General features: G+C 47.4%; 1 protein-coding gene across 1 annotated transcript in view; it reads left to right on the forward strand.

Annotated features, from left to right (window-relative positions):
* The first annotated feature begins 2,146 nt into the window (after positions 1-2,146).
* NWD1 (NACHT and WD repeat domain containing 1) overlaps positions 2,147-23,330 on the forward strand; it is a 67,177-nt gene continuing 45,993 nt past the window's right edge. The window contains 6 exon segments of the mRNA XM_027084577.1: positions 2,147-2,180; positions 2,183-2,226; positions 4,373-4,489; positions 9,090-9,387; positions 13,013-14,278; positions 22,772-22,778. Coding sequence (XP_026940378.1) covers positions 2,147-2,180; positions 2,183-2,226; positions 4,373-4,489; positions 9,090-9,387; positions 13,013-14,278; positions 22,772-22,778 — 1,766 coding nt within the window.

Here is a 23,330-nt window from a genome sequence, read left to right on the forward strand (position 1 = left end):
GACCGCTGAGCTCCCGGGGTGAGGAGCTATTGGTTGAGGGGCAAAAGACTCCGGTGCCTGGAGGAGTCAACATCCAGGGTCCTCGGCTGGGACGCCACTGTCCAACATTCTCCCCATTAGCGCTCGCAGACCAAGCAGAGCAGTGGAGAGCCATTGGTTCAGCCCCCCGGGGGCGCTGGAGGTGACAGAGCCCTGCAGGTAGCCGAGGGGAGCTGAGAGAGTGAGATGGGAGCCCCACTCCAGATGGCCCTGCCTGGCTGGCCTCCTAGGAAGGCCATCTGGCCACTGGCGTGAGGTCTCTGAGGCCCAGGTCCTTTCCTGGGGAAGGACTGTCCAGGTGGGCGGGCAGCATGAACGTCAGGCCCCTCCGCCCGGGCACCCTCCGGCGGCCTCTCCAGGGTCAGTCAGGCCCCCTCCCGGCACTTCCATCCAGCAGTGTGGCCATCTTCATCAGCTTGACGGTCTCAGGTAAGGGACTGGGCAGGGCTGAGAGCTCAGGGGATGCCAGGGTAATGGGCATGGCTCTCAGCGTCCTCTAAGACACCTGGATGTGAAAGCAGCCGGGACAGTGACCCACGTAGGAACTGGTGAGGGAGAGCCTCCCTGACCCTCTGTTTCCTCTTCCATAAGCCAGGCTCAGAGCCTGACTTGACAGAGTTACTCTGAGTAGCAAATGATATTGCAACGAATATGAATGATGAACATTCTACCCTCTAGGCTTAAAAAGTGCCTGAATCTTCCTGTAGCTACAAGGCTCTGCATGAAGGGGACCCTGTTCACTCCTCAGCTATATCTGGTTTGATTCTTACTTCACCCATGTGTTGTAGTCATACTGGGCTCCAGCAGGTCCTGGAACCCATGAAGCCCCAGGCCCCATAAGCTGTAGTTATTCAAGTTATGTGTTTATTTAATGTCTGACTCCTCCAACCAGGCCGTAAGCTCCGTGAAGGCAAAGACTACATGGTGTGTACTGGCAAATGTTTAATAACCTCTTCTCCGGATATTAAAACAAAACCAAAAACACCTGAGTTATACCAAAAACAACATTTATTGAGCCCCTGGGTTGAAGGCTGAGAAATTATCAGTGACCTAGACAGGCAGAGGTTCTTGACTTTGGGGAGCTTGCAAAGTAGAGGCATCACCCCATTTTACAGAGGGGGAAACCGAGGATAGCCTGACACTTGGCACAAGGCCACACAGTGAAGTCAAGTGGTGGGAAAAGTCTCAGAATCCAGGTTTACTCTATAGGTAGGGCTGCCAGAGTTATAGCAAAAATAAAAAACCAAACCGCCACCACCAGCAACAAAACCAGGGCTCCCAGTTCAACTTGCATTTGAGATGAACAACCAATAATCTTTTAAGCGTAAGTATATCCCAACTAGTGTGCAGAGAGGGGCATACTTATGCGAATACATGATTTGGTGTTCATCCCAAGTGCAAGTTGAACAGGGCTTATCAGACATGCAAATTCTGGGATCTATGGAGTGGGCTATACTTAGGCTATCAAGTTTTTCATCGTTTATCTGAAATGTAAATCAACTGGGTGTCCTGTATTTTATCTGGCAATTCTTTCTTTTTTTTTTTTAAATTAATTAATTAATTAATTATTTTTGGCTGTGTTGGGTCTTCGTTTCTGTGTGAGGGCTTTCTCCAGTTGCGGCGAGCGGGGGCCACTCTTCATCACGGTGCGCGGGCCTCTCACTGTCGCAGCCTCTCCTGTTGCGGAGCACAAGCTCCAGACGCGCAGGCTCAGTAGTTGTGACTTATGGGCCCAGTTGCTCTGCGACATGTGGGATCTTCCCAGACCAGGGCTCAAACCCGTGTCCCCTGCATTGGCAGGCAGATTTTCAACCACTGAGCCACCAGGGAAGCCCTATCTGGCAATTCTAACCTGAGGTGACAAACCATCCTGGTTAGCTGGAACTGAGAGGTTTCCTGGGATGTGGGACTTTGAGCAGTAACAACAGGAAAGTCCCGAGCGTAGTTGGTCTTTCTGGTTTTCCTCCTGTTTTTTGTAGCTTTTGATTCACTGTGAAGGGTCCCAGCCTTGGTGGGAGCAAATGAGGCTAAAAGCAGAGCCGTGGGGCAGGGAAGAGTTCTGGGTTCTTCCTATTCATATCCTCCATGCCACTCCTTGCAGATACAGATGCAGAGAGGGAAGCCCTACAGAGCACCGCCTACCCCGTAGGACAGACCTTCTGCCAGAAGCACGGCCTGATGTCTGAGGTAATTGCCCGACTGTTCCTCACTGCCTCAGCGTCAGGGAACGAGGGTGTGCCACCCGGGCAGTCACACGGGGTCTTTGCTTAGAGGGACCCTGTGCCAGCGTTACACCACGGAGGCTTAAAGTCTTCTTAAAAAAGGAGAGTGGAGGGGTCGTGGCCACAGGCACTGCGGTCAGCACAGGTGGTACGGCAAAGTACTAGGAGTGGCTGCCTTGCGACCCTGCTCCTTGGGCTTGTCACTTTTGTTGTTGTTTTGTCCTGCCTTCCCGGGCTCTCCCTGCACTGGGGCAGCTTCGGGGGCATCTAAGAGGGCCGTGGGATATCCGGGGTGGGCAGGCAGGTGAGACGTGCCTTTTTCCTGGGACACTAATGGTGTACCAGCTGGGCAGTCACCACGGGCCCCAAATAGAGTGCACCGATCCCAGGGCGGGGATGTGGCTGCCTGCACATTTCCAAGCGGAAACCAACAAACTGTCTTTGGAGTCTCAGGTGATGCTGCCTCCTTGCCATTTACAACTGTCATCCATCACACCAACGGCCCCCACCAGCATTTATATATTACTAAGAAAGAAGCAGTGCTGTGATGGGAATTTGACTTTGCCCGCCACTGATCATGAGACATAGTTCAATGGCAGAGACACTAAAAAGGAAAACATAGGTGCTGAGCACCGATGAAACACCCCGTGTTCATCCCTTTAATGTCCACCAGGTGCTGTGTGGCTAACACAGTAAACATCCTCAAGACGCAGTCGGAGAGACAGTGGTCCAGAGAGATGAAGGTTCTTGCACAGAGCTGGTGGCTGACACTTTTTCCTTCTCCCGTTCCTCCTCCAGCCACATCCAGTACTGTACTTCTTTCACCCCATGCTGTAGTTTATTAGGAATTTTATGTCTTTCCCTCTGGACAAAGGAATTTAGGAAGGCAGGGAGCATTCTGATTCCCATCCCCCTCTCCTCACCCAGCTTTCTGTGGGGTCAGCTTCACTACTTGAATTGAACCCTTTTGCCTGGCCGGCCTCTGCCTAGCAGGCAAAAATGGACCACAAGCCTGCGGTTGCCAAGGAGACTTCGCCACATCTGATTCTGGCCAAACGAAAACCTCCTTTGCAAAGAAAGCTCTGCGAACAAGTGTGGACATGTCCTTGTTTAAAAAGGAACAGTTTGAAAATGCCCAAGCTCTTTAAAAAATTTTTTTAATGTTTTTAAGTAAATTTTTGAGTTCAGAATTTAGATTTGCAGGAAAGTTGCCTATGGTACAGAGTTCCCATATGCCCCACACCTACTTCTTCCCCTATATTGTGAACATCTATTATTGGGGCATGTTTGTCATAACTAAGAAATGGACATCGGGACGTTACCATTAAGCAACCTCTGGACTTTATTTGACTGTCACCAGGTCGTCTATTCGTGTTCCCTCTCTGGTTGAGGACCCTGGCCAGGGAACCCTGTTACGTTTAGTTGTCACAGCTTCCCATTCTCCTGTGGCTGGGACAGCTCCTTGGTCTTCTCCTTTGTACTCATGACCATCACAGTCTTGGGGATAACTGCCCAGGTGTCCTGCAGGATGTCTCCAATCTGGGTCTGTCAGATATTTTTCTCATGATTACACTGGGATTATGGGTGTCATTCAAATTCTTTTGATCCAGATATCCCTCTTTGAGGAGAGGCTATCAAAAATTACTGAAGAGGGACTTCCCTGGTGGCACAGTGGTTAAGAATCCGCCTGTCAACGCAAGCGACACAGGTTCGATCCCTGGTCCGGGTAGATCCCACATGCCTCAGAGCAACTAAGCCCGTGTGCCACAACTACTGAGCCCACACGCCACAACTACTGAAGCCCACATGCCCTAGACCCGCGTGCTGCAACTACTGAAGCCTGCAGGCCTAGAGCCTGTGCTCCGCAACAAGAGAAGCTACCTCAGTGAGAAGCCCACACACCACAATGAAGAGTAGACCCCACTCTCTGCAACTAGAGAAACAACAAAGACCCAACACAACCAACCAACCAATAAATACATTAATTAATTAATTAATTAATTAAATTTTTTTTAATTACTGAAGAAATTTTACACCTTTATCAAAGGGAATTTTAAAAAAAATCACCCATCCTACCACCTTCCTGACAAACCCACGCTTGTTATTTCCAGGTGGTTGATCTGAGGTGGGGTATTCGGAACACAGAGGCCACCAACCACATGACCACGGAACTCTGCTTGGAGGAGCTTGGCTAGTGTCAGAAAACATCCATAGGGCCAGCTTTTGTTGTGAGTCTCTTGGGAGGGATGGATTAGCTCTTACTTCTCATTCCACCACCAGGATATGGCCCCTACTTCTTATCCAGACCCGTCAGTGGAGGGAAGTGGGTGGCATTTCTGCTCTCATACCCAATCTTTGTAGCCTGCCTGTGGCAGACATTGCTAATCAATCACAGCATTCATTTTTCTGCGGAGCTAGCTGGGATCCAGACATTAGCAGTCAAGTAGAAGCAGCAGGTGAGTTGGAGAGCAGAGTGTTGAAGCCCAAAGGGATCTTAGAATTTGCTCCGAAACTTCCCCCGGGTTTTTCACCTCATTCACTTTGTCTGGGGAACGTTGAGGTCCTAGAAAACCATAGAGAAAGTGGAAATCTACAGGGTATCGAAAATTTTTTTCTCCAATGTGCCCCATGGTGTTGGGAGCAGACTCTGTGGCCCTATCTGGAGCCTGCCTCAGGGGCAAACTTCCCCCCTAGGTGAGACCAATGAGGGTCTTCTCTCGTCCCCAACTACATTCCCTCTGACACCGGAACAACCCCCAGCTCACATTTAATGGTTTGGGTTATGACCAGCAAATGATATTCCAGTGTTTTGATTTATTACATCACCAAGTTTCAGATACACCAAGAACTATAGCATTTTGGCTCATAAATCCTAGAGCAGGGGTCAGCAAACCACAGTCTATGGGGCAAATCCGGCCCCCTACCTGTTTTTATAAATAAAGCTTTATTGACACGCGGCCATACCCATTCATTTACGTATCACCCAAGGCTGCTTCCCAGCTTCAATGGCAGCGTTCAGTAGTTGCCACATAGACCGTCTGGCCTGCAAAGCTGAAAATATTGGCTATTTGGCCCTTGTTGGAAAAATTTGCCTACCCCTGTCCTAGAAAGTACAGACGAAAAAAGTCAGGAAAGTAGCTTTGCCCAATACATCTTCATCACAAAGAAGCTTTGAGCAGCTCCCAGAAAAACCTCTCCTGGAGATAAGAATGTAGGAATTAGGAGAGGGTGGTCCCCATATGAAAACGGTTTTCTAGGGAAATAAAGACAAATAGATGAGGCCTGTTTGGCCTTAAAACTGCACTGCCCAATGCAGTAGCCACGAACCACATGTGGTGATTTAAATTTAAATGAATTAAAGTCAAGTAGAAAGAAAATTTCAGCTCCCTGGTTGCACCAGCCACATTACAGTGGTTCAGTTGTCACTTGTGTCAAGTGGCCAGCAAATTGGACAGCAAGGATATGAACACTTCCAGCACTTCCAGAAGTTCTAGTGCTGCCTTAGAGATTGTCTCCTTCAAAAAAAAGACTAAGACCTGGCAGCAGATGTGAAAAGCTTTCTTTATTATGTACCAAGTTTTATCTATACAGTTACCATTGCGTTTTCATTCTTTTGTTCTATACTTTTCTTTGTATGTTGGCATCAGTTTTTCTTTTTTTTTCCAATCTTATTGAGATATAATTGACATGTAGCACTGAAAGGGTACAGCATAATGACTTGACTTATATGTGTTGTGAAATGATTATTAAATAAGTTCAGTTAACACCCATCCGCTCATATAGATATGAAAAAGGAAAATGCTCTTCCCTAGTGATGAGAATGTTTAGGATTTAGTCTCTTAGCAACTTTCAGATATACTCTACAGCAGTGTTACCTACATTCATCATGTTGTACATTACCTCCCCGGGACATATTTATCTTACAACTGGAAGTTTGAACCACTTAATTTAATTAATTTATTTATTGAAGTATAGTTGATTTACAATGTTGTGTTAGTTTCAGGTGTACAGCAAAATGATTCAGTTATACATATATATTCTTTTTCAGATTCTTTTCCCTTATAGGTTATTAAAAAGTGTTGAGTATAGTTACCAATTTTAATTATTGCTTTAAAATACATCCTAATGTTTGAAAGGCTGTATCATCTGGCTTACGTATCTCCTTCACACATTTTTTTTCCAGTCTTCTAATTTTGCTGATGATTGAGCCTGATGATTGATCATTTTGCTGTGTTTCAAAGAAAAAAGAAAAGAAAAAAATTTTGTAAAGAAAAAAGGGAGGTGGGGAGAAAATGAACTCCAGGAAGAATTCGATTTTGCAACTCAAATTGCAGGCAATCAAAAGCACAATGCAGGGCTTCCCTGGTGGCACAGTGGTTGGGAGTCAGCCTGCCAATGCAGGGGACACGGGTTCCTGCCCCGGTCCCGGAAGATCCCACATGCCGCGGAGCGGCTGGGCCCGTGAGCCATGGCTGCTGAGCCTGTGCGTCCGGAGCCTGTGCTCCGCAACAGGAGAGGCCACAACAGTGAGAGGACCGCATACCGCAAAAAAAAAAAAAAAAAAAAAAGCACAATGCAGAGGGATCAGCACCTGTGCAAGCTCGAGGTGAGAATGAGCACATTTATTATAGAAACAGAAAGGTCAATGTGACAGAAGCAAAATGGAAAAGGGGATTCGTGGTACAAGATAAACTTGGAGAGACAGGGAGGCGGGAACCAATTCACAGGGGCCTTACGGGCCAAAGCTAAGGGTTATGTTAAGTGTCATGGAAAGCCTTCATAGACGTTTTATTGTTTGTTTTTGTAAGCAGAGGAGTGATGATAAAATACATTTTCTGGTTTTTCCAAAAAAAAAAAAAAAAAGCACAATGCAGCTTCCAGGTGGCATGGGGGATGGGGGACAGGAGGGAGGATGATCTCTGAGCTTTCCCCCAGGCCCAAACGACCCAGGGACCTTGCAAATCCTTCCAAAATCTTAGTTATCAAGATAATTAATATTTTAATGCAATGTTTATTTTTAGTATCAAAATTGACCCCCCAAATCCATGAGGAACAAAATACCAAATTCTAAAGACAGGATCCACCCGGCACTTCGGAGACCCATGTTCACCCCACCCCCCCCACATCTGGCCCTGCTCCCTGGCTGCTACTGGGGACAGTCCTGCCCCCAGGGCCACATCAGAGCGTGAGATTTGAGCAGAACCAAGGGAGGTCTTCATTCTTGTCACAGCTCTACTGTTGGGACAAGCCAACACCTAGTAATCGGTAAACAAGGTGTTTCCTGTGGCTGTCATAACAAATGACCACAAATGTGGGGGGCAGGGAGCTTAAAACGACAGAAATTTATTCTCTCACAATCTGGAGGCCGGAAGTCTGAAATCAAGGTATCAGCAGGGTCGCACTCCTTCCTAGCTTTCTCAGGGTGAATCTTCTTGTCTTCTCCAGCTTCTGGGGTCTCCAGGTATTCCTTGGCTTGTGGCTGCACTCCCCCAGTCTCTGCCTCTGTTGTCACAGCATCTTCTTCTCCTTTGTGTCAAATCTTCCTCTGCCTGTCTCTTGATAAGGACTCTTGGGATTACATTTCAGGCCCACTTTGATAATCCAGGATAGTCTTCCAGTTTAAGATCCTTAGATAAATCATGTCGACTGAAAAAAAAATGCACAACCTAAAAGTTGAGTTATGTTTTATTTGGTGGACATTCTTAGGACTTCAAGCCTGGGAGACAGCATCTCAAATAACACAGAGAGGCTGCTCCAAAGAGGAAAAGGAGAAGCCAGGATATATAGATAGGAGTTTTTGCAACGAAGACCATGTAGTAAGAATATCAAAAGATTACTGTTAAAGAAAACCAGATATCTTAAGTTAAGGAATTTATTGCTTTCCTACGTATGGGAAGATGCAAGAGTTTGGGCTCACTGAAATTATTCCTTTGATATGCACCTCAGCTATCTGGGGCCAGCATCCTGTGTTTTCACATCCTGAGTCTCCTCAGGGTGCATCTTTGGGGGTGGCTGCAGTGGCGGAATCCTTGACGGCAGGCATCCTGTTTCCCTCCTGAGTTTCCTCAGGGCTCACCATCCGGGAGGCTGTAGCATGATGGTTCAATGGCCGCAAGATCCTTTGTTTACTGGCATGGCAGGCAATATTGTTTCACTCACGAGTGGAAGATCAGGAGAAGGATTTATTATGACTTGCAGCAAGTAAGGGGAACACCAGGGACCTTTCCCAAAGCAGTGTCTCCCCGAACAGCAAAACTGGGGAAGTTTGAATCTCAGGGTACATGTATATTCATGAAGGGGCTTGAGCAGAGGAGACTTCAGCATAGAATTGGGGCAAAGGTTCACAGAGTCCAAGTTTTAGTTGATTGAAGTCAGGAGGGTCCACGTCATCATTCTACCCTCCACTTGGGTAGGGGTCTTAGTTCCTGCAGAACTCAAAGATATATTATATGTATATCCCTTGACGAGGAGCTGGGACTCTTTTTATCACTGGACTATTGTTTCTTGACTGCTTTTCCATTATTCCTGCATTCCCTCACTTCCCTTAAGATCATTGATCACTGAGATGTGTTCAAGGACAAGCATTGCAGCCAGGCTTAGATCACAAAATGGCTTAGGCCAAAATGGTTTCTCTCATGTCAAGAGAGCCATTGCTGGTACTGTTCCTCTGGGGACCCACTAACCTATCTGCTTCCTTTAATATAATTGTCTCCATGGTACAACCACCAGGACCACTTTAAGGGCTCGGCATGCCTCACCCAGGGTCACAGATCTAAGTGCCCAAGCCAAGATCTGAACCTCTACTCCCCACACCCCTGTCTCCTCCAGGCCCTCGTGGGTGACCAGTACGGCCCCCGTCCCATCCCCTCGCTGATCGAGGAAAAGGAGTGGAAGGCACTGAAAGCTCAGCTGAGCGCCAGGCCACGTGACCTGGAGCTGGTGGCACGACGCTTCTGGACAGACAAGAACGCCGTTCCCCCCACCTACCTGCTGCAGACCCTGGGCAGCGGGGAGGCCCGTGGGCCCGAGGAGTCCACCCTGATCTCTGCATTGCGCTCTGGAGCCCAGGAGGCCGGCAGGTTGGGCCTCGTCACCCAGGAGAAGTGGCACCGCTACCACCGGTCAGGTGAGGCTGCCGGGACTCCCCTTGCGGGTCCCGAGGAAACATCCACCCGTTTAAAATACACATCACGTTTTGTCCAAATGCCACAGCCTGCATTTCTATAAATGCCAAACCAACCTAGCTCCTGGAGCCCTAGTTCTGAGAAAGATTATTTTTCTGATCCAACAGAGTTAAGTCAAGTCCTGGTTAATTTCAGTCTCTTAGGATTCTTCTCTCCTTCCCTGGCTCCTTTCCTTTTCCCAAGCAGGCTCCTGGCTTTGGGGGACGTGTACTACGATGACCCCATACCTGTTTGCCTGGGACTGAGCCACTCCCACGATGCTGGACTTTTAGGGCCAAACCCAGGACAGTTCCAGGAAAACTGGAAGAGTGGGTCACCCTGTGTTAGTCGAGAGCCGTCCCCTGCTAAGGAGTCGTCCTTCATCAATGTACCTGCCTCTGAGGTGAAAACTGAGGCAGAGGAAGAAGGAGTCTCTTTTGCCCAAGTGGGAGAATAGGGCTTCCCCCCCTGTGACTGTCTGAGTCCACCACCCAGCTCCCAGCTGGTCCCTTACCTCTCATCCCTGGCCTTGTCCTCTGCCCTTTCCATCCTCCACACTGGCTACCAGAAAGGTTTTTCTAAAAATGCATTGTGATCAAGCCATTGCCCCACTGCAGGCTGTCAGCAAGAGATCGGTTCTTCTTATTATTTATGAGTTAGTAATGTCAGCTTATGGATTATTAGTATGTCAATTTACATCACCCAAACTATTAAATATATGAATTTATATCACCCACACTATTAAGTGTATGAATTTATATCACCCACGGTATTAAATATGTGAATTTATATCGCCCACACTATTAAGTATATGAATTTATATTACCCACAGTATTAAATATATGAATTTATATTACCCACACTATGAAATATATGTATTTATATTACCTACACTATTAAATATATGAATTTCTATTATCTATACTATCAAATATATGAATTTATATTATCAAAAATATTAAATATATGAATTTATATTACCCACATTATAAAATATATGAATTCATTTTATCAACATATTAAATATATTGATTTAGTTAAAGATATTGAATGTAGTGATATTTATTAATAGTATTTTAATTTTATTAAAATATATGATTATTATCTATTATATATATACATTCTAGTAAAGACATACCAATTTTTAAAATTTTTATTTCAGGATAATTTTAGGTGAACAGAAAAGTTACAACATTATAAAGCTACAAAGATAGTGTAGAGTTCCCGAAGGTTCTTCACCCAGCTTCCCACAATGCTAACATCTTACGTGACTGAGGTACATTTACCAGAACTCAGAAATGAACATCGGTATTTGATATTGGTGCATGACTAGTAACTAGACTCCAGACTTTATTTGGGTTTCCTCAGTTCTCCCATCAATGTCTTTCTGTCCCAGGATCCCCCATTGTATTTAGTCCTTTGTCTCCTTAGGCTACTCTGAGCTGTAACAGTTTTTCATGACCTTGTTTTTCATGACCTTGACTGATTTTGAGGAGTACTGGCCAGGTCTTTTGTAGAATGTCCCTCAATCTGGGCTTGGCTGGTATTTTCTCATGATTAAATTGGGATTATAGGTTTTGGGGAGGAAGACTGCAGAGGTAAAGTTCCCTCCCCATCCCATCGTATCAGGGGTACCTGAGGCCTACTTGACATCACAGGTGATCCTAACCTTGACCCTTTGGTTAAGGTTAGTAATGACATACCAATTTTTTTTTTTTTTGTCCCCACTGTGCGACATGCGGAACTTCCCCGACCAGGGATCGAACCCATGCCCCCTGCGTTGGAAGCACAGAGTCTTAACCACTGTACCACCTGGGAAGTCCTGACATATCAATTTTGAATACACTTTTATATGGATAATAATGTTAAGGCTACTGTTTCTTGTGCACTTACCATGTTGCTATTGCTTGCTCTGTGACACAAAGCCAAGTGAGCTAATTGCTCTCATAGAGATGTCTGACATCGGGACTGTAATCAGCGTCTGGGGTCAAGTATGGGATGGGCCGGGATTTACATCTCAGCCCTGCCCCTTTCCAGCCGTATTGACTTTGGGCAGCTTGGACTCTCCTTTTCCTCATCTGTAAAATGGAACTAGTCAGAGGTAGTACCTAATGGAGTCATTATAGGGATCTAAAGGGTCTTGTCCCGGCCGTGATCTCATCCAACAATGAGCTCTCTAAGCAATCATGTCAAACCTCGCCCATTAAGAAGTCCCACTTGAAAGAACAAATAGAAACTCCTTGACGTCAGCAGAAAGCACAAACAGCTGTGGAGTTCAGGGGCACGTCATGGACGGCACCTTCAGAGCATATTATTTTCCAGGCACCTCGCTCAACTTTTTTTTTTTTTTTAATTTTTATCTTGAAATAGAGATTCGTAGGAAATTGCCAAAAGAAAAAAAAAAAAAGGAGGAAGAGGTATCCTTTACCCATTTTTCCCCCAAAGGTAACATCTTGCAAAACTAGAGTGCAATATTATTACACAACCAGGAAGTGGATATTGTCACAATCCAGAGAGAGCACACTTGTACAAACACTATTTGTGTGTGTGAGTGTGTGTGTGTATGTTTGTCTCGCCCATTTCCTTCTCTGCAATTTTCTCACCTGTGTAGCTTCGAGTAACCACCGTGGTCGATACACAGGACTGTTCCCTCACCGCGAGGATCCCCCCACTGTCCCTTTAGAGCAGCGTTCACCGCTTCCCACAAACCCCAGCACTGGTAACCACTAACCCATCTCCATCTCATTTATTTTGTTATTTCAACCATATCATAGAAGATAAGATCACAGACTGTAAACTTTTGAGTTTAGTTTTGTTCCTTCAGCATAAGGTGCTCAGCTTTTCACAAGCATTATTTCATAGAAAATCCTCACAACAGCCCCTTCAAGGTTGGACTAGTACACCCGTGTTACAAGGGAGGAAACAGAGACTCAGAGAGGTGCAGTGATTTGCCTAAGGTCACACAGCCTGCTGGTGGCGGAACAGATGGTATTGGATTAGTTCATGCCAAAATGTGTCCAAGAAGGATCCTGTTTGGGGACTGTTAGCTGCCTTCGTCTCTGACCTTCACTCATGGGGCTGAGGGGCACGTGAGGTCAGTCCAAGGAGGATTTTTGAGTGGTTCTTGTCTTTGGCTCTGAGACTGAGTCCTGTCTCCAAGGGCCTGACTCGCTCAGCTAGAGAGCTGGGATCCTCTGCTGAGCCCAGGGAGGCTTCAAAAATAACTCCTCAAGTCTGACTGCTATTTCAAAACAATGGCCTCCAGGGAGAAGTCAGTGTGAGCTCTTGGCTCTGGAGAATACAGGTCCTCAGGGCAGCTGCTGCATGCTCTGGGACGGGGGTCAGAAAACCATGGCCCAAGGACAAAACCTGGCCCACTGCTTGTTCTTGTAAATAAAGTTTTATTGGAAAACACTGGAGTGCATTCGTTTGCATGTTGTCTGTGGTTATGCCAGGTGACTCTGAAACACACTAAGCTTGAGAACCAATGTTTCCATCCCCGGAATGTGTCTACCAAGTGCTCCCATTCGAGCCAACTGATGACATAATTCTGACCACACTCACTTCCCATCTCCTCCACTTTTGCAGCCATCGAGGAGGAAATAGAACGGGACCTGCTGAACGCAGTAGACTGGGACCAGGGGGCAACCATCTTCCTGAGAGATATCCAAGACCTCAACAAACACATCCTGGAGGTCTGCGCCCTCAAGATAGTGGACCAGCTTGCAGCCGGCTGCCTGGACACAGACGCCCAGAACCTTCTCAGCAGCCTCAAGGAGCGCATCGCTGACATGCAGCCCGGAGTTCTCAAGGCCCACCACCTGGCATGGAGCCGAGACCTGGTGGACCCCCCAAACAAGGCTCATGGACGGTACCCAAAGGAGCTGGGGGAGCAGTTTGTGGCCAGGGCTAACCATCAGGTCCTCGAGTGCCTCCAGAAACTGGAGGCAGGCAGGCAGGAGTTGGCTTGGCTCTATCAGGAGATCCGCCACCACCTGGGGCTCAGTGCCGAGGCCCCCCAGACCTTCTGTGGGCACCAGGAGCTCCTAACCCAGCTGGGACAGCGGCTCCAGCAGAGCGACGGCCACCCCCACCCACCCCTGGTGCTTTTTGGACCCCCGGGCATCGGAAAGACTGCTCTGATGTGCAAGCTGGCTGAGCAAATGCCAGGGCTGCTTGGCCACAAGACAGTGACCGTTCTATGGTTGCTGGGGACGTCACAGATGAGCTCCGACGCCCAAGGCCTGCTCCAGAGCATCTGCTTCCAGGTGTGCCTGGCCTATGGGCTACCCCTGCCCCCTGCCCAGGTCTTGGAGGCCCATACCAGGGTGGTACAGTTTTTCCACACCCTCCTCCACACCATCTCCTGCCTAAACTTTGAGTCCCTTGTGATCCTGCTGGATTCGGTGGATGAGGTAGCCTCTGTCCACCGTGCTCGGAGGGTCCCCTGGCTGCCTCCCAAGTGCCCCCCAAGGGGCCACCTCATCCTCTCAGTCTGCTCAGGACAGCGGGGCGTTTTAGACACTGTGCGGCAGGTGCTCACGGACCCAGGTGCTTACTGGGAGGTGAAACCCCTCTCTGGAAACAAAGGGCAAGAGATGGTTCAGCTCCTGCTGGCCGCCTCGAGGAGGACGCTGAGCCTGATGCAGAGGGACCTGCTCTGAACCAGCCTCCCAGAGTGTGGGCACCCAGGGCGGCTGAGGCTGGCCTTCGAGGAGGCCCGGAAATGGGCCTCCTTCACCATGCCGGCCCCTCTGGCCTCCACTGCTAAGGAGGCGATGCACCAACTGTGTGCCCACCTGGAGCAGACATGTGGGCAGCTCCTGGTGGCCTGAGTGCTGGGCTATACATTGTGTCTTCCCGGTGAGTCTCTGTTGTTTTCACTCTTTTCTGAATTGAGATAGAACACATGCATTCTTCTCCAAGGGCAGCCATAACAAAATCACAAACTGGGTGGCTTAGAACAATGGAAATCTATTCTCTCGTGGTTCTGGAGGCCAGAGTCTGAAATCAAGGTGTCAGCTGAACAACACTTCCTCCAGAGCCCCTAAAGGAGAATCCGTTCTAGGCGTTTTTCTTAGTTTCTGGTGTTGCTGGCAACCCTCAACATTCCTTGGCTTGTAGACGCATCACTCCAATCTCCACCTCTGACCACATTGTGGTTTTTTCCCTGTGTCTCTCTGTCTGAATTTCCCTCTTCTTGGAAAGACATCACTCATTGGATTAGGGCCCACTTGCATCCAGTATTGTTACCGACTAAGGTTCTTGGCCTTCTTTATTTATTTTATTTTTTTTTTTTGCGGTACGCGGGCCTCTCACTGTTGTGGCCTCTCCCGTTGCGGAGCACAGGCTCCGGACATGCAGGCTCAGCGGCCATGTCTCACGGGCCCAGCTGCTCCGCAGTATGTGGGATCTTCCCGGACCGGGGCACGAACCCGTGTCCCCTGCATCGGCAGGCGGACTCTCAACCACCGCGCCACCAAGGAAGCCCTCTTGGCCTTCTTAATCAACAGAAATTGATAAGAGGCCAGAAGAGAAATTCAGGCAAGGCAGAGGGGAAGGAGAACAGGTAACAGGTTCCCCTGCTTGCTCGCTCCCTGAGGGGGGAGTGAGTTTGTTCCGTATATGGGGTGAGGGTAGGGGCAGGTCCAGGGGTCGAGCCAGAGGGGCGGCTTAGGTTGTTTGCCCACCCCTCTGGTGGGGTTGTGTGCAGGGGGCATGCTCAGTACCCTGCTTTCGCTCCCGGCTCTTCAGAAGTGGCAACTGGGTTTTTGGTCTTTTTGTATCTCGTTGTCCATAATTTTCCCAACTGTGCGTGCGCGCAGTTCTTTTTAGTCCCTTATAGTTTCTTTGTATTTTGTTGCTGGAAGAGACGTTTGGCCAGGTGCAAGCACTGCAGCAAAGGGTCCCAGGTCCCAGGTCCCAGGTCCCACGTCCCAGCCTGTCTCTGTATGACCTCATCTTAACTTGACTACTTCCCCAAAGACTGGTTTCAAACAAGGTCACATTCACAGTTTCCCCGTGGGTACAAATTTTGGGGAACACTATTCAACCCAGTCCAATTCGTATCATAATTTTCACTCATTTAAAGTGTATAGTTCAGCAGCATTTAGTACATTCACAGTATTAGGCAACCGCTATCCATCTCCAGAACAATTCCTCACCCCACAAGGAGACCCCGTCCCCGTCAGCGGTAACTCCCCTTCCCCGACCCCCAGCCCCTGGCAACCACTAGTCTGTCTCTATGCATTTGTCTAGAGTATTTCTTCAGAAAACGTTTTACTTAGAAATACTTTCAAATTATAGACTAGAGGAAGAACTCCCATAGTGCAAAAATAGTGCCGAGAGCTCTCATAGAGCAGAATTTTTCAGCCTTGGTGCTATTGACATTTGGGGCTAGATCATCCTTTGCAGTGTGTAGGGCCACCCTGTGCACTGTAGGATGTTGAACAGTATACCTGGCCTCTACCCACTAGATGCTGGTAGTATCCCCCAGCTGGGACAACCAAAAATGTCTCAGGACATTGCCAAGTGTCCCTTGAAGGCAGGATAGGTCCTCGTTGAGAAATACTGCCATACTTCTTCCCCCCACAATCACCAATTTGCCATATTAGCTTTCTCTCTCTCCCTTTTCCTTTTTCCCTCTCTCCCTTTCCTATCTCTCCTTTCCTTCCTTCCTACATCCCTCCCTCCATCTCTCTCTCCCCTCCCTCTCTCTCTTTATTTCTTTCCATTTTTCTATCTATCTATCTTCTATCTATCCATTCATCTATCTGTCTCTGTCTATCCACACACACACCCACAAACAAAATTTTTCCCTGAACCATTTGAGAATTCATTACAGGTGTCATTCCCCTTCACCCTTAAATACATCACATATAACCTAATAACAAGGGCAATCAGAACCCCACATCACCACAAGACAATTTTAAAACTCAGAAAACATATCATAAATGCAGTAATATTATTTAATACACAGTTTATAGTCAAAATTTACCAATTGTCTCAAAAATGTCCTTTACAGCTGTCCCCTCCCCTTGCCCCCATCCCAGGATCCAATCCAGGATAACATGCTGCATTTAGCTGTCAAGTTTCTTTGGCCTCCTTTAATCTGGAATGTTCCACTCTCTGTCTTTGTCCTCTTGAAGAGTACAGACTAGCTCTTCTGTAGCTCAGCACTCCTTAAGCCTCAATGGGTGTATGTATCTCAGGTCTTGTTTTTGAATAAAGACTGATTCAGCAGGTCTGGGGGTGGAGCCTGGGATCTTGTATTTCTCCCAGGCTCCCTGGCGATGTTGATGCTACCAGGAACGCACCTGTGGGTGGAGGGGAGTTGGTACACTGTCATCTGGGTTGATCTGATGTCTCCTCATGATGACATTCAGGTTAAACTTGGATGGTATTTGATCCTTCTTGTGCATTTTTTTCCTACCACAAATTTGCAACATACCCCTTTGTAATTAATAAGCAATGTGTGCAGATATCTCAGAAAAATCTTTTTAAAGCAAACTTCTCTGAAGAATTGACCACAAGCCTGGGTCTACAGTTAATTCCAGGCTTTGTAGCATGGGAATCAGCAAAAAGCAATAGGAAAACCCAATTCCAATGTGTTTATAGAGTTTAAGGAATGAAGGTTTAAATGCAGTTGCTGAACAAACTCCGATAAACCAGGGTCATGATGGTCAGAGATGCCAGATGTGGATGGTGAGTCAGAAATAATGAGCAGGAGAGAGGAGTGTGTTCATCACAGGCACCCAGCATCCCATGCGAGGGTGGGATGGAGGGTGGGACGGAGGCCGATTCGCAGGCACACCGAGCAGCAGAGCTTTACCTTAATGCAAACAGCCATCGGGAGACGCTCATGCCCATGATTAGAAATGCAGTTGACCTCTTCTCAGCTTGGGGGACCTTTGTCTTTTGCCACAAATCAAGGTGGCAGCAACCAGCCCAGTAAGTGGGCTTTTTAGTTGTCTGTTTATTTGCCAGGAACAGAAATCCACTCACACTATCACATTAGAAATAAGGGCTTTATGCCATGGCCATGGGAGAAGCTCAGTGGATGCAGGGCTACCCGATAGCCAACTCCAGGGAGGGGTAGCCCAGATTTCATGTTGTACCCCAGATTTTGTGATTGATGCCCACAGCATGGACTCTACAAGAGCACAGAGACAGACCAGGGAATGTTCCAGAATAAAAGGGTGGGCCATCAGGCCAAACTGATGAAGTGTACATGGAAGGTGGGGTTGTCATGGGAACCAGAAAGCCACAGAATCAGGGAAGTTGCTCATCCCCTCTCCCTCTGGGTCCTCTCTGCACATTGGCTTCTGCTCTAGACTCTTCCTTTCTCCTCCGTAAGTGTAGCTTGCCTGCCACAGCTGCTGTTGGCATCATGGGCTCCCATTTTGGAGAACTGGCACCATCATACTGGCTCTTTCTTGAGTCCTGGTTGGAAAATCTGGGGAGATAGACATCCATTGGCATTCCTGGCCCCATGTCTGGTCCAGTTAGTAAAGCTGGGGGCCTCCTGGGGTGGAGGACCACCCTCCTTTAGTGCCTGGTAAGGGAGGTGGTCTATGGAAGGTGACTCTAGGGGAGGCGATTTTTGGTATGTCCTGTTGCATGAAAATATGTTGTGTTTACACACAGAGTTGACCTAGAGTGATGGTTGAGAGCCTGGCTCTCAGAGCAGATCTGAGTACTTCTGGGCCAGTGGTTCTTACCTAGGGAGATTCTGTGCCCCCCACCCCCGGTGGACACTTAACAGCGGAGACGTTTTGGTTGTCACGACTGGGGGATGGGGTGCTACTGGGATCTAGTGGATGGAAACCCGGGATGCTTCTCAACACCCTATAGTTCACAGGACCCTCCCCCAACCAGAGGATCATGGTGCTCCAGTTGTCAGTAGTGCTGGGGGTGCGAAACCCTGGCTTAGCATGAAAGATACTGTCTGGCTATCTCTCTATCCAGCTACCGTAATACCTATCTATCCATCCATTCATCTATTTATCTACTTCATCTATCTATAATCTATCATATCTATCTATCTATAATCTATCATATTCGTCTGTCCATCCATACATGCATCTATGTACACCTATCTATAAGCTATCATCTATCTATCTATCTATCTCTCATCTATCTATCTATCTATCTGTCACGCTGGTGACACCTAGTGGGTGGAGGCCAGGGATGTTGCTAAACATCTTACAAAGTACAGGACAATCTCCACAACAAAGAATGATCCAACCCTTAGTGTCAACAGTGAGAGGCTGAGAAATGCTGTGTTAGGCATGCATTGTGGCCTTTCCGAGCCCCCTCTGTAGGGGGGTAGCTGGGAGAGTGTCTGTTCTGTGTGGCTTCTGGAAGGAATAACAAGATCATACTTGCAAAGGGACATCACTGGCCAAGATCCCTCAGCCAGGATCAAACACAGGGCTGTGTTTGATCAAACACAGAGTTTGGTCAAACACAGAGTTTGGTCTGCAGTGCAGGCAAGGCAGGTCCCATGTGGGGGGCAGATGAGGTCTTGGGTCCACATTGTCAAAGGGATGTCTTTGGGGATGGAGGAGGGCTCTTAACCTAGTGGTTCAGCTGTCCGTGGGCACATTCCCCAGTCTTTCCAGCACCGTCCAATAGAATATTGGTGATGCGGGCAATGCTCTGTATCTCATTGTCCAATGTGGTAACTACAAGCTGCAGTGGCAGTTGACCACTTGAAAGGCAGCTTATGTAATCCAGAAACTGGATTTTAAATTCTATTAATTTTAAACTTTAAACGCCCATGTGTGGCTGGTGACTACTACATTGGATATCATAGCTCTAGACTTGATGAGACATAAAGTCTTTAAGAGCAGGGATGGAATTGAATTCCTCTTCCCCTGGCCATTCAGGGACATGAATACACAAACCCCAGTTTCCCCATCTGACAAATGGAGGAAGGCTTTCTGCTCTGCCTCCCTCCAGCTGAGTTTGGAGTCTCAGCTGCAAACTTGGATGAGGAGGTGCAAAGAGGTACAGGTCCTAATATTGAGCTGAGCAGGTTTAGGGAGGACAAGAAAATGGCACTGGCCCAGGATTGTTCACAGATCTTCACCTGCTCTTACGTCCCTTTGGAGTCTCCTTCCCCCTATTGTAGACTCCTGCTGTTGAAGCCTAGACAGACGAGGTTGAGGCATGCCCCCAGGCAGGGGGTTGTCAGTGTTGAGCACAGATGATATGACATATGATCCCACTTATGTGAAATGTCCAGTATTGTCAAATCCACAAAAAATAGATTAGTGGTTGCCAGGGGCTAAGAGGGGGCAGGTGTCGCAAACATGGTGGTACCTCATGACTGTGTCTAGCAAAGTCTCTTGCCCCCAAACCTGCTCCAACAGAGGATTCCCCATTCCTTTTTTTTTTTAATTTTTAAATTTTAATTGATTATTTATTTATCTTTTTGGCTGCACTGGTATTCGTTGTTGCATGCGGGCTTTTCTTTTGTTGCGGCGAGAAAGGGCTACTCTTTGTTGTAGTGCGCGGGCTTCTCATTGTGGTGGCTTCTCTTCTTGTGCAGCATGGGCTCTAGGTGCATGGGCTTCAGTAGTTGTGGCTCATGGGCTCAGTAGTTGTGGCTCGTGGGCTCTAGGGTGCGGGCTCAGTAGTTGTGGCACACAGGCTTAGTTGCTCCGTGGCATGTGGGATCTTCTAGGACCAGGAATTGAACCTGTGTCCCCTGCATTGGCAGGAGGATTCTTAACCACTGTGCCACCAGGGAAGTCCCCCCCATTCTTAGTAGTGGGGTCACCTTCTGCATAACCAGGAGTCATGCCTGTTTCCTCTCCCTCCACATCCTTTTCCCCTCCATAATCAGAAAGTCCTCTTGGCTCTGCCTCTAACACATCCTAAACCAACCACTTCTTTTCCCATTCCTACTGTCCCTATCTTGTCCTAGGTCATCCCCATCTCCACCTGAACAAGTGCCCCAGGCCCTCACTTGTCTCCATGTTACTGTGTTTATCCCCCAACAAGCCCATTCCCCAGAGAGGCAAGAATGAGACTTTTTTTTTAATAAACCGCTATTTGGAAATAATTTTACATTTACAGAGGAGATAAAAAGGTTGAACAGAGTTCTCATAGATCCTGCCCCTTATTTCCCCTCGTGTTAACATCCAACATAACCACAGCATTGCTGTCACAGCCAGGACATTAGCATTGATGCGTGACCGCGATCTCAACTCCAGACCTGATTTAGATTTCACCAATTTTTCCACCAATTTTTCCACCAATATCATTTTTTCTGGTCCTGGAGCCAATTCAGTATTCCTCATTGCATTTAGCAGAGTGAGATTATTTAATTGAGGTAAAATTCACATACTGTAAAGTTAAAATTTTAGCGTCTTACAATTCAGTGACATTAGTACATTCACAATGTGGTGCAACCGTCACCTCTATCTAGTTCCAGAATGTTTCCATCATTACTGAAAGGAGATCCTGTCCCTGTTAGCTGTCATTCCCCATCCCTCCTCCCTCAGCCCTTGGCAACCACGAATGGATCTGCCTTTATGGATCCTGATCTGGATATTTCATATAAATGAGATCATACAATATGTGGTCTTTTGTGATTAGTTTCTTCCACTCAGAATGTCTTCAAGGTTTATCTGTATTGTAGTGTGTATCAGCATTTTGCTCCTTTTTATGGTCAAATAATATTCCATTGTATGGATACACCCCTGTCTTAGTCCATGTGGGCTGCTATAACAAAAATACGATAAGACTGGGTGGCTTTATAAACAATCTATTTCTCACAGTTTTGGAGGCTGGGAAGTCTAAGATTAAGGCACCAGCAGATTTGGTGTCTGGTGAGAGCCTGCTTCCTGGTTCATAGACCGTCATTTTTCACTGAAACTTCATATGACAGAATGGACAAGGGGTCCATTGGACAAGCTCTCTGGGGTCTCTTTTATAAGGGCACTAATCTCATTCGTGGGGGCTCCACCCTCATGACCTAATCACCTCCCAAAGACCCCACCTCCTAATACCATCACCTTGGGGATTAAGACTTCAACATATGAATTTGGGGGAGACACACATATTCAGTCCATAGCAACCACATTTTTCTATCTTTTCATCTGTTGATGGACATTTGGATTATTTCCACCTTTTGGCAATTGTGACTACTGCTGCTATGAACATTCTTGTACAAGTTTTGGTAGGAACACCCGTCTGAAATGAGATTTTAAAATCATGAATGAGACTGAATTTCTTCTGTCCTGATTAAACCCTTCCAGTGGCTTCCCAATGCTTTTAGAAAAGTATCCAAACTCCTTACCAAGGCCTGTTGGATCTGGCTGCCTCCCATCCCTGGCCCCAGATTTTCCCACACTGGCTCCTTCCCTCCTGCACAATCTCAGCTCTTGTGACACCTTCTCAGAGGGACCCACCTGCTCCAAGAAGCATCTCTCCCCTACCACTCACCTTGTCACTTTCCTTCATGTGATTTGGCTTATCTTCTTCCTAGCAATTGGTGTTACCCAAACTCTTTGTGGTTTTTTTTTTTTTCTGTTATTTTCTATGTGGCTGTCTGCACTAGAAGATAAGCTTCATGGGCGTCTAGCTCTCTGTCCTCCAGAGGACAACACCGAGATGACACTCCGTGAATAGTGGTTAAGCAAACATGCCAGTACTTTACTGATGTCAGTGGCCTTCCAGGTTGCAGCAGTCTGCTTCCCTGAGAATGAATGGACTCGCCTGGCCCCTGGCCAGAGGGCCCTGTACAGTGATGTGATGCCAGAGAAGTATGGGACTGTGCTTCCCTGGTACACCCATGTCGAAAGCCTGCTGGGATGTCCCATTTTTATCTGGTGGATAAGCCATTGTGCCTGAAACCACAAAGAGAAGACCCAAGCCTGGTTTGTATCGAGAGTGTATTGAAGAGTGAGAAAGAAGATTCTATTCTTTTTTTTTCTTTTGGCCACACCGCAAGGCGTGGAGGATCTTAGTTCCCTGACCAGGGATCGAACCTGTGCTCCCTGCATTGGAAGCACAGGGTCTTAACCACTGGACCACCAGGGAAGTCCCAGAAGATTCTATTCTGATGGAGGAAATTTTTGAGGAAACACAGGCCCACACCATGGTGCTACCAAGTAAACCCCAGTGGTGTGGCTCCCAGGAATTTTGGTTTGGAAAGACCCGTCAAGAGGAGAAAAGCAGGTTAGGGAGAAGGCCTGTCTACCCCAATGGAGAAAGTGTGGAGAACACCACCAGCGGCATACCTGTGATTGTCAAAGATGAGATGGTCTCAGTGGAAGAGATCTCAGAGAATACTGATGTTAATCGCCACCTCGTTGGACAGCAGAAAATTCCAAGTGAGCAGGTATTCTATATGTGTAAAGAATATGGCAAGTGTTTTGATCAAAATGAAGACTTTGATCAATATCAAGGAATTAAAAAAAAACACAACTCTCGGCATCAGCGCCATCTTCTGAGAAACCTCTGCGCCATGAGAGCAAAGTGGAAGAAGCAAATGCTCAGGCTGAAGCCCAAAAGAAGAAAGGTGAAGCAGAGGTCCAAGTAAACTTGTACACCCATGGAAGCCACAGGAGCAGGAACAAGGGAAGCCAGAGGACAGGGACGCTGGTACAAATTGTTGGACTGCTTGCCTACTGTCTAGAACTTGTCTCAGTGGATCTGGAACATCTATGGCCATTCTGATCACCTCAACCACCTTTGAGAGACCCACCTTGCTTGTATCAAAATGGTCCCTTCCTTTGCCCTGGACCTGTGACATTCTGGACTAGTTCTGTTCTCAGTTGTGGCTGAATGTAACATGTGTACAATAAATCATCTCTTTTGCTGTCTTAGCTATAGAAAACACACACACACACACACACACACACACACACACACACACACACACACACACACA

This window comes from Aethalodelphis obliquidens, unplaced genomic scaffold (assembly GCF_003676395.1).
Source record: "Aethalodelphis obliquidens isolate GAN/ISIS:26980383/991018 unplaced genomic scaffold, ASM367639v1 scaffold53, whole genome shotgun sequence".
In the NCBI taxonomy this organism is placed as follows: domain Eukaryota; kingdom Metazoa; phylum Chordata; class Mammalia; order Artiodactyla; family Delphinidae; genus Aethalodelphis; species Aethalodelphis obliquidens.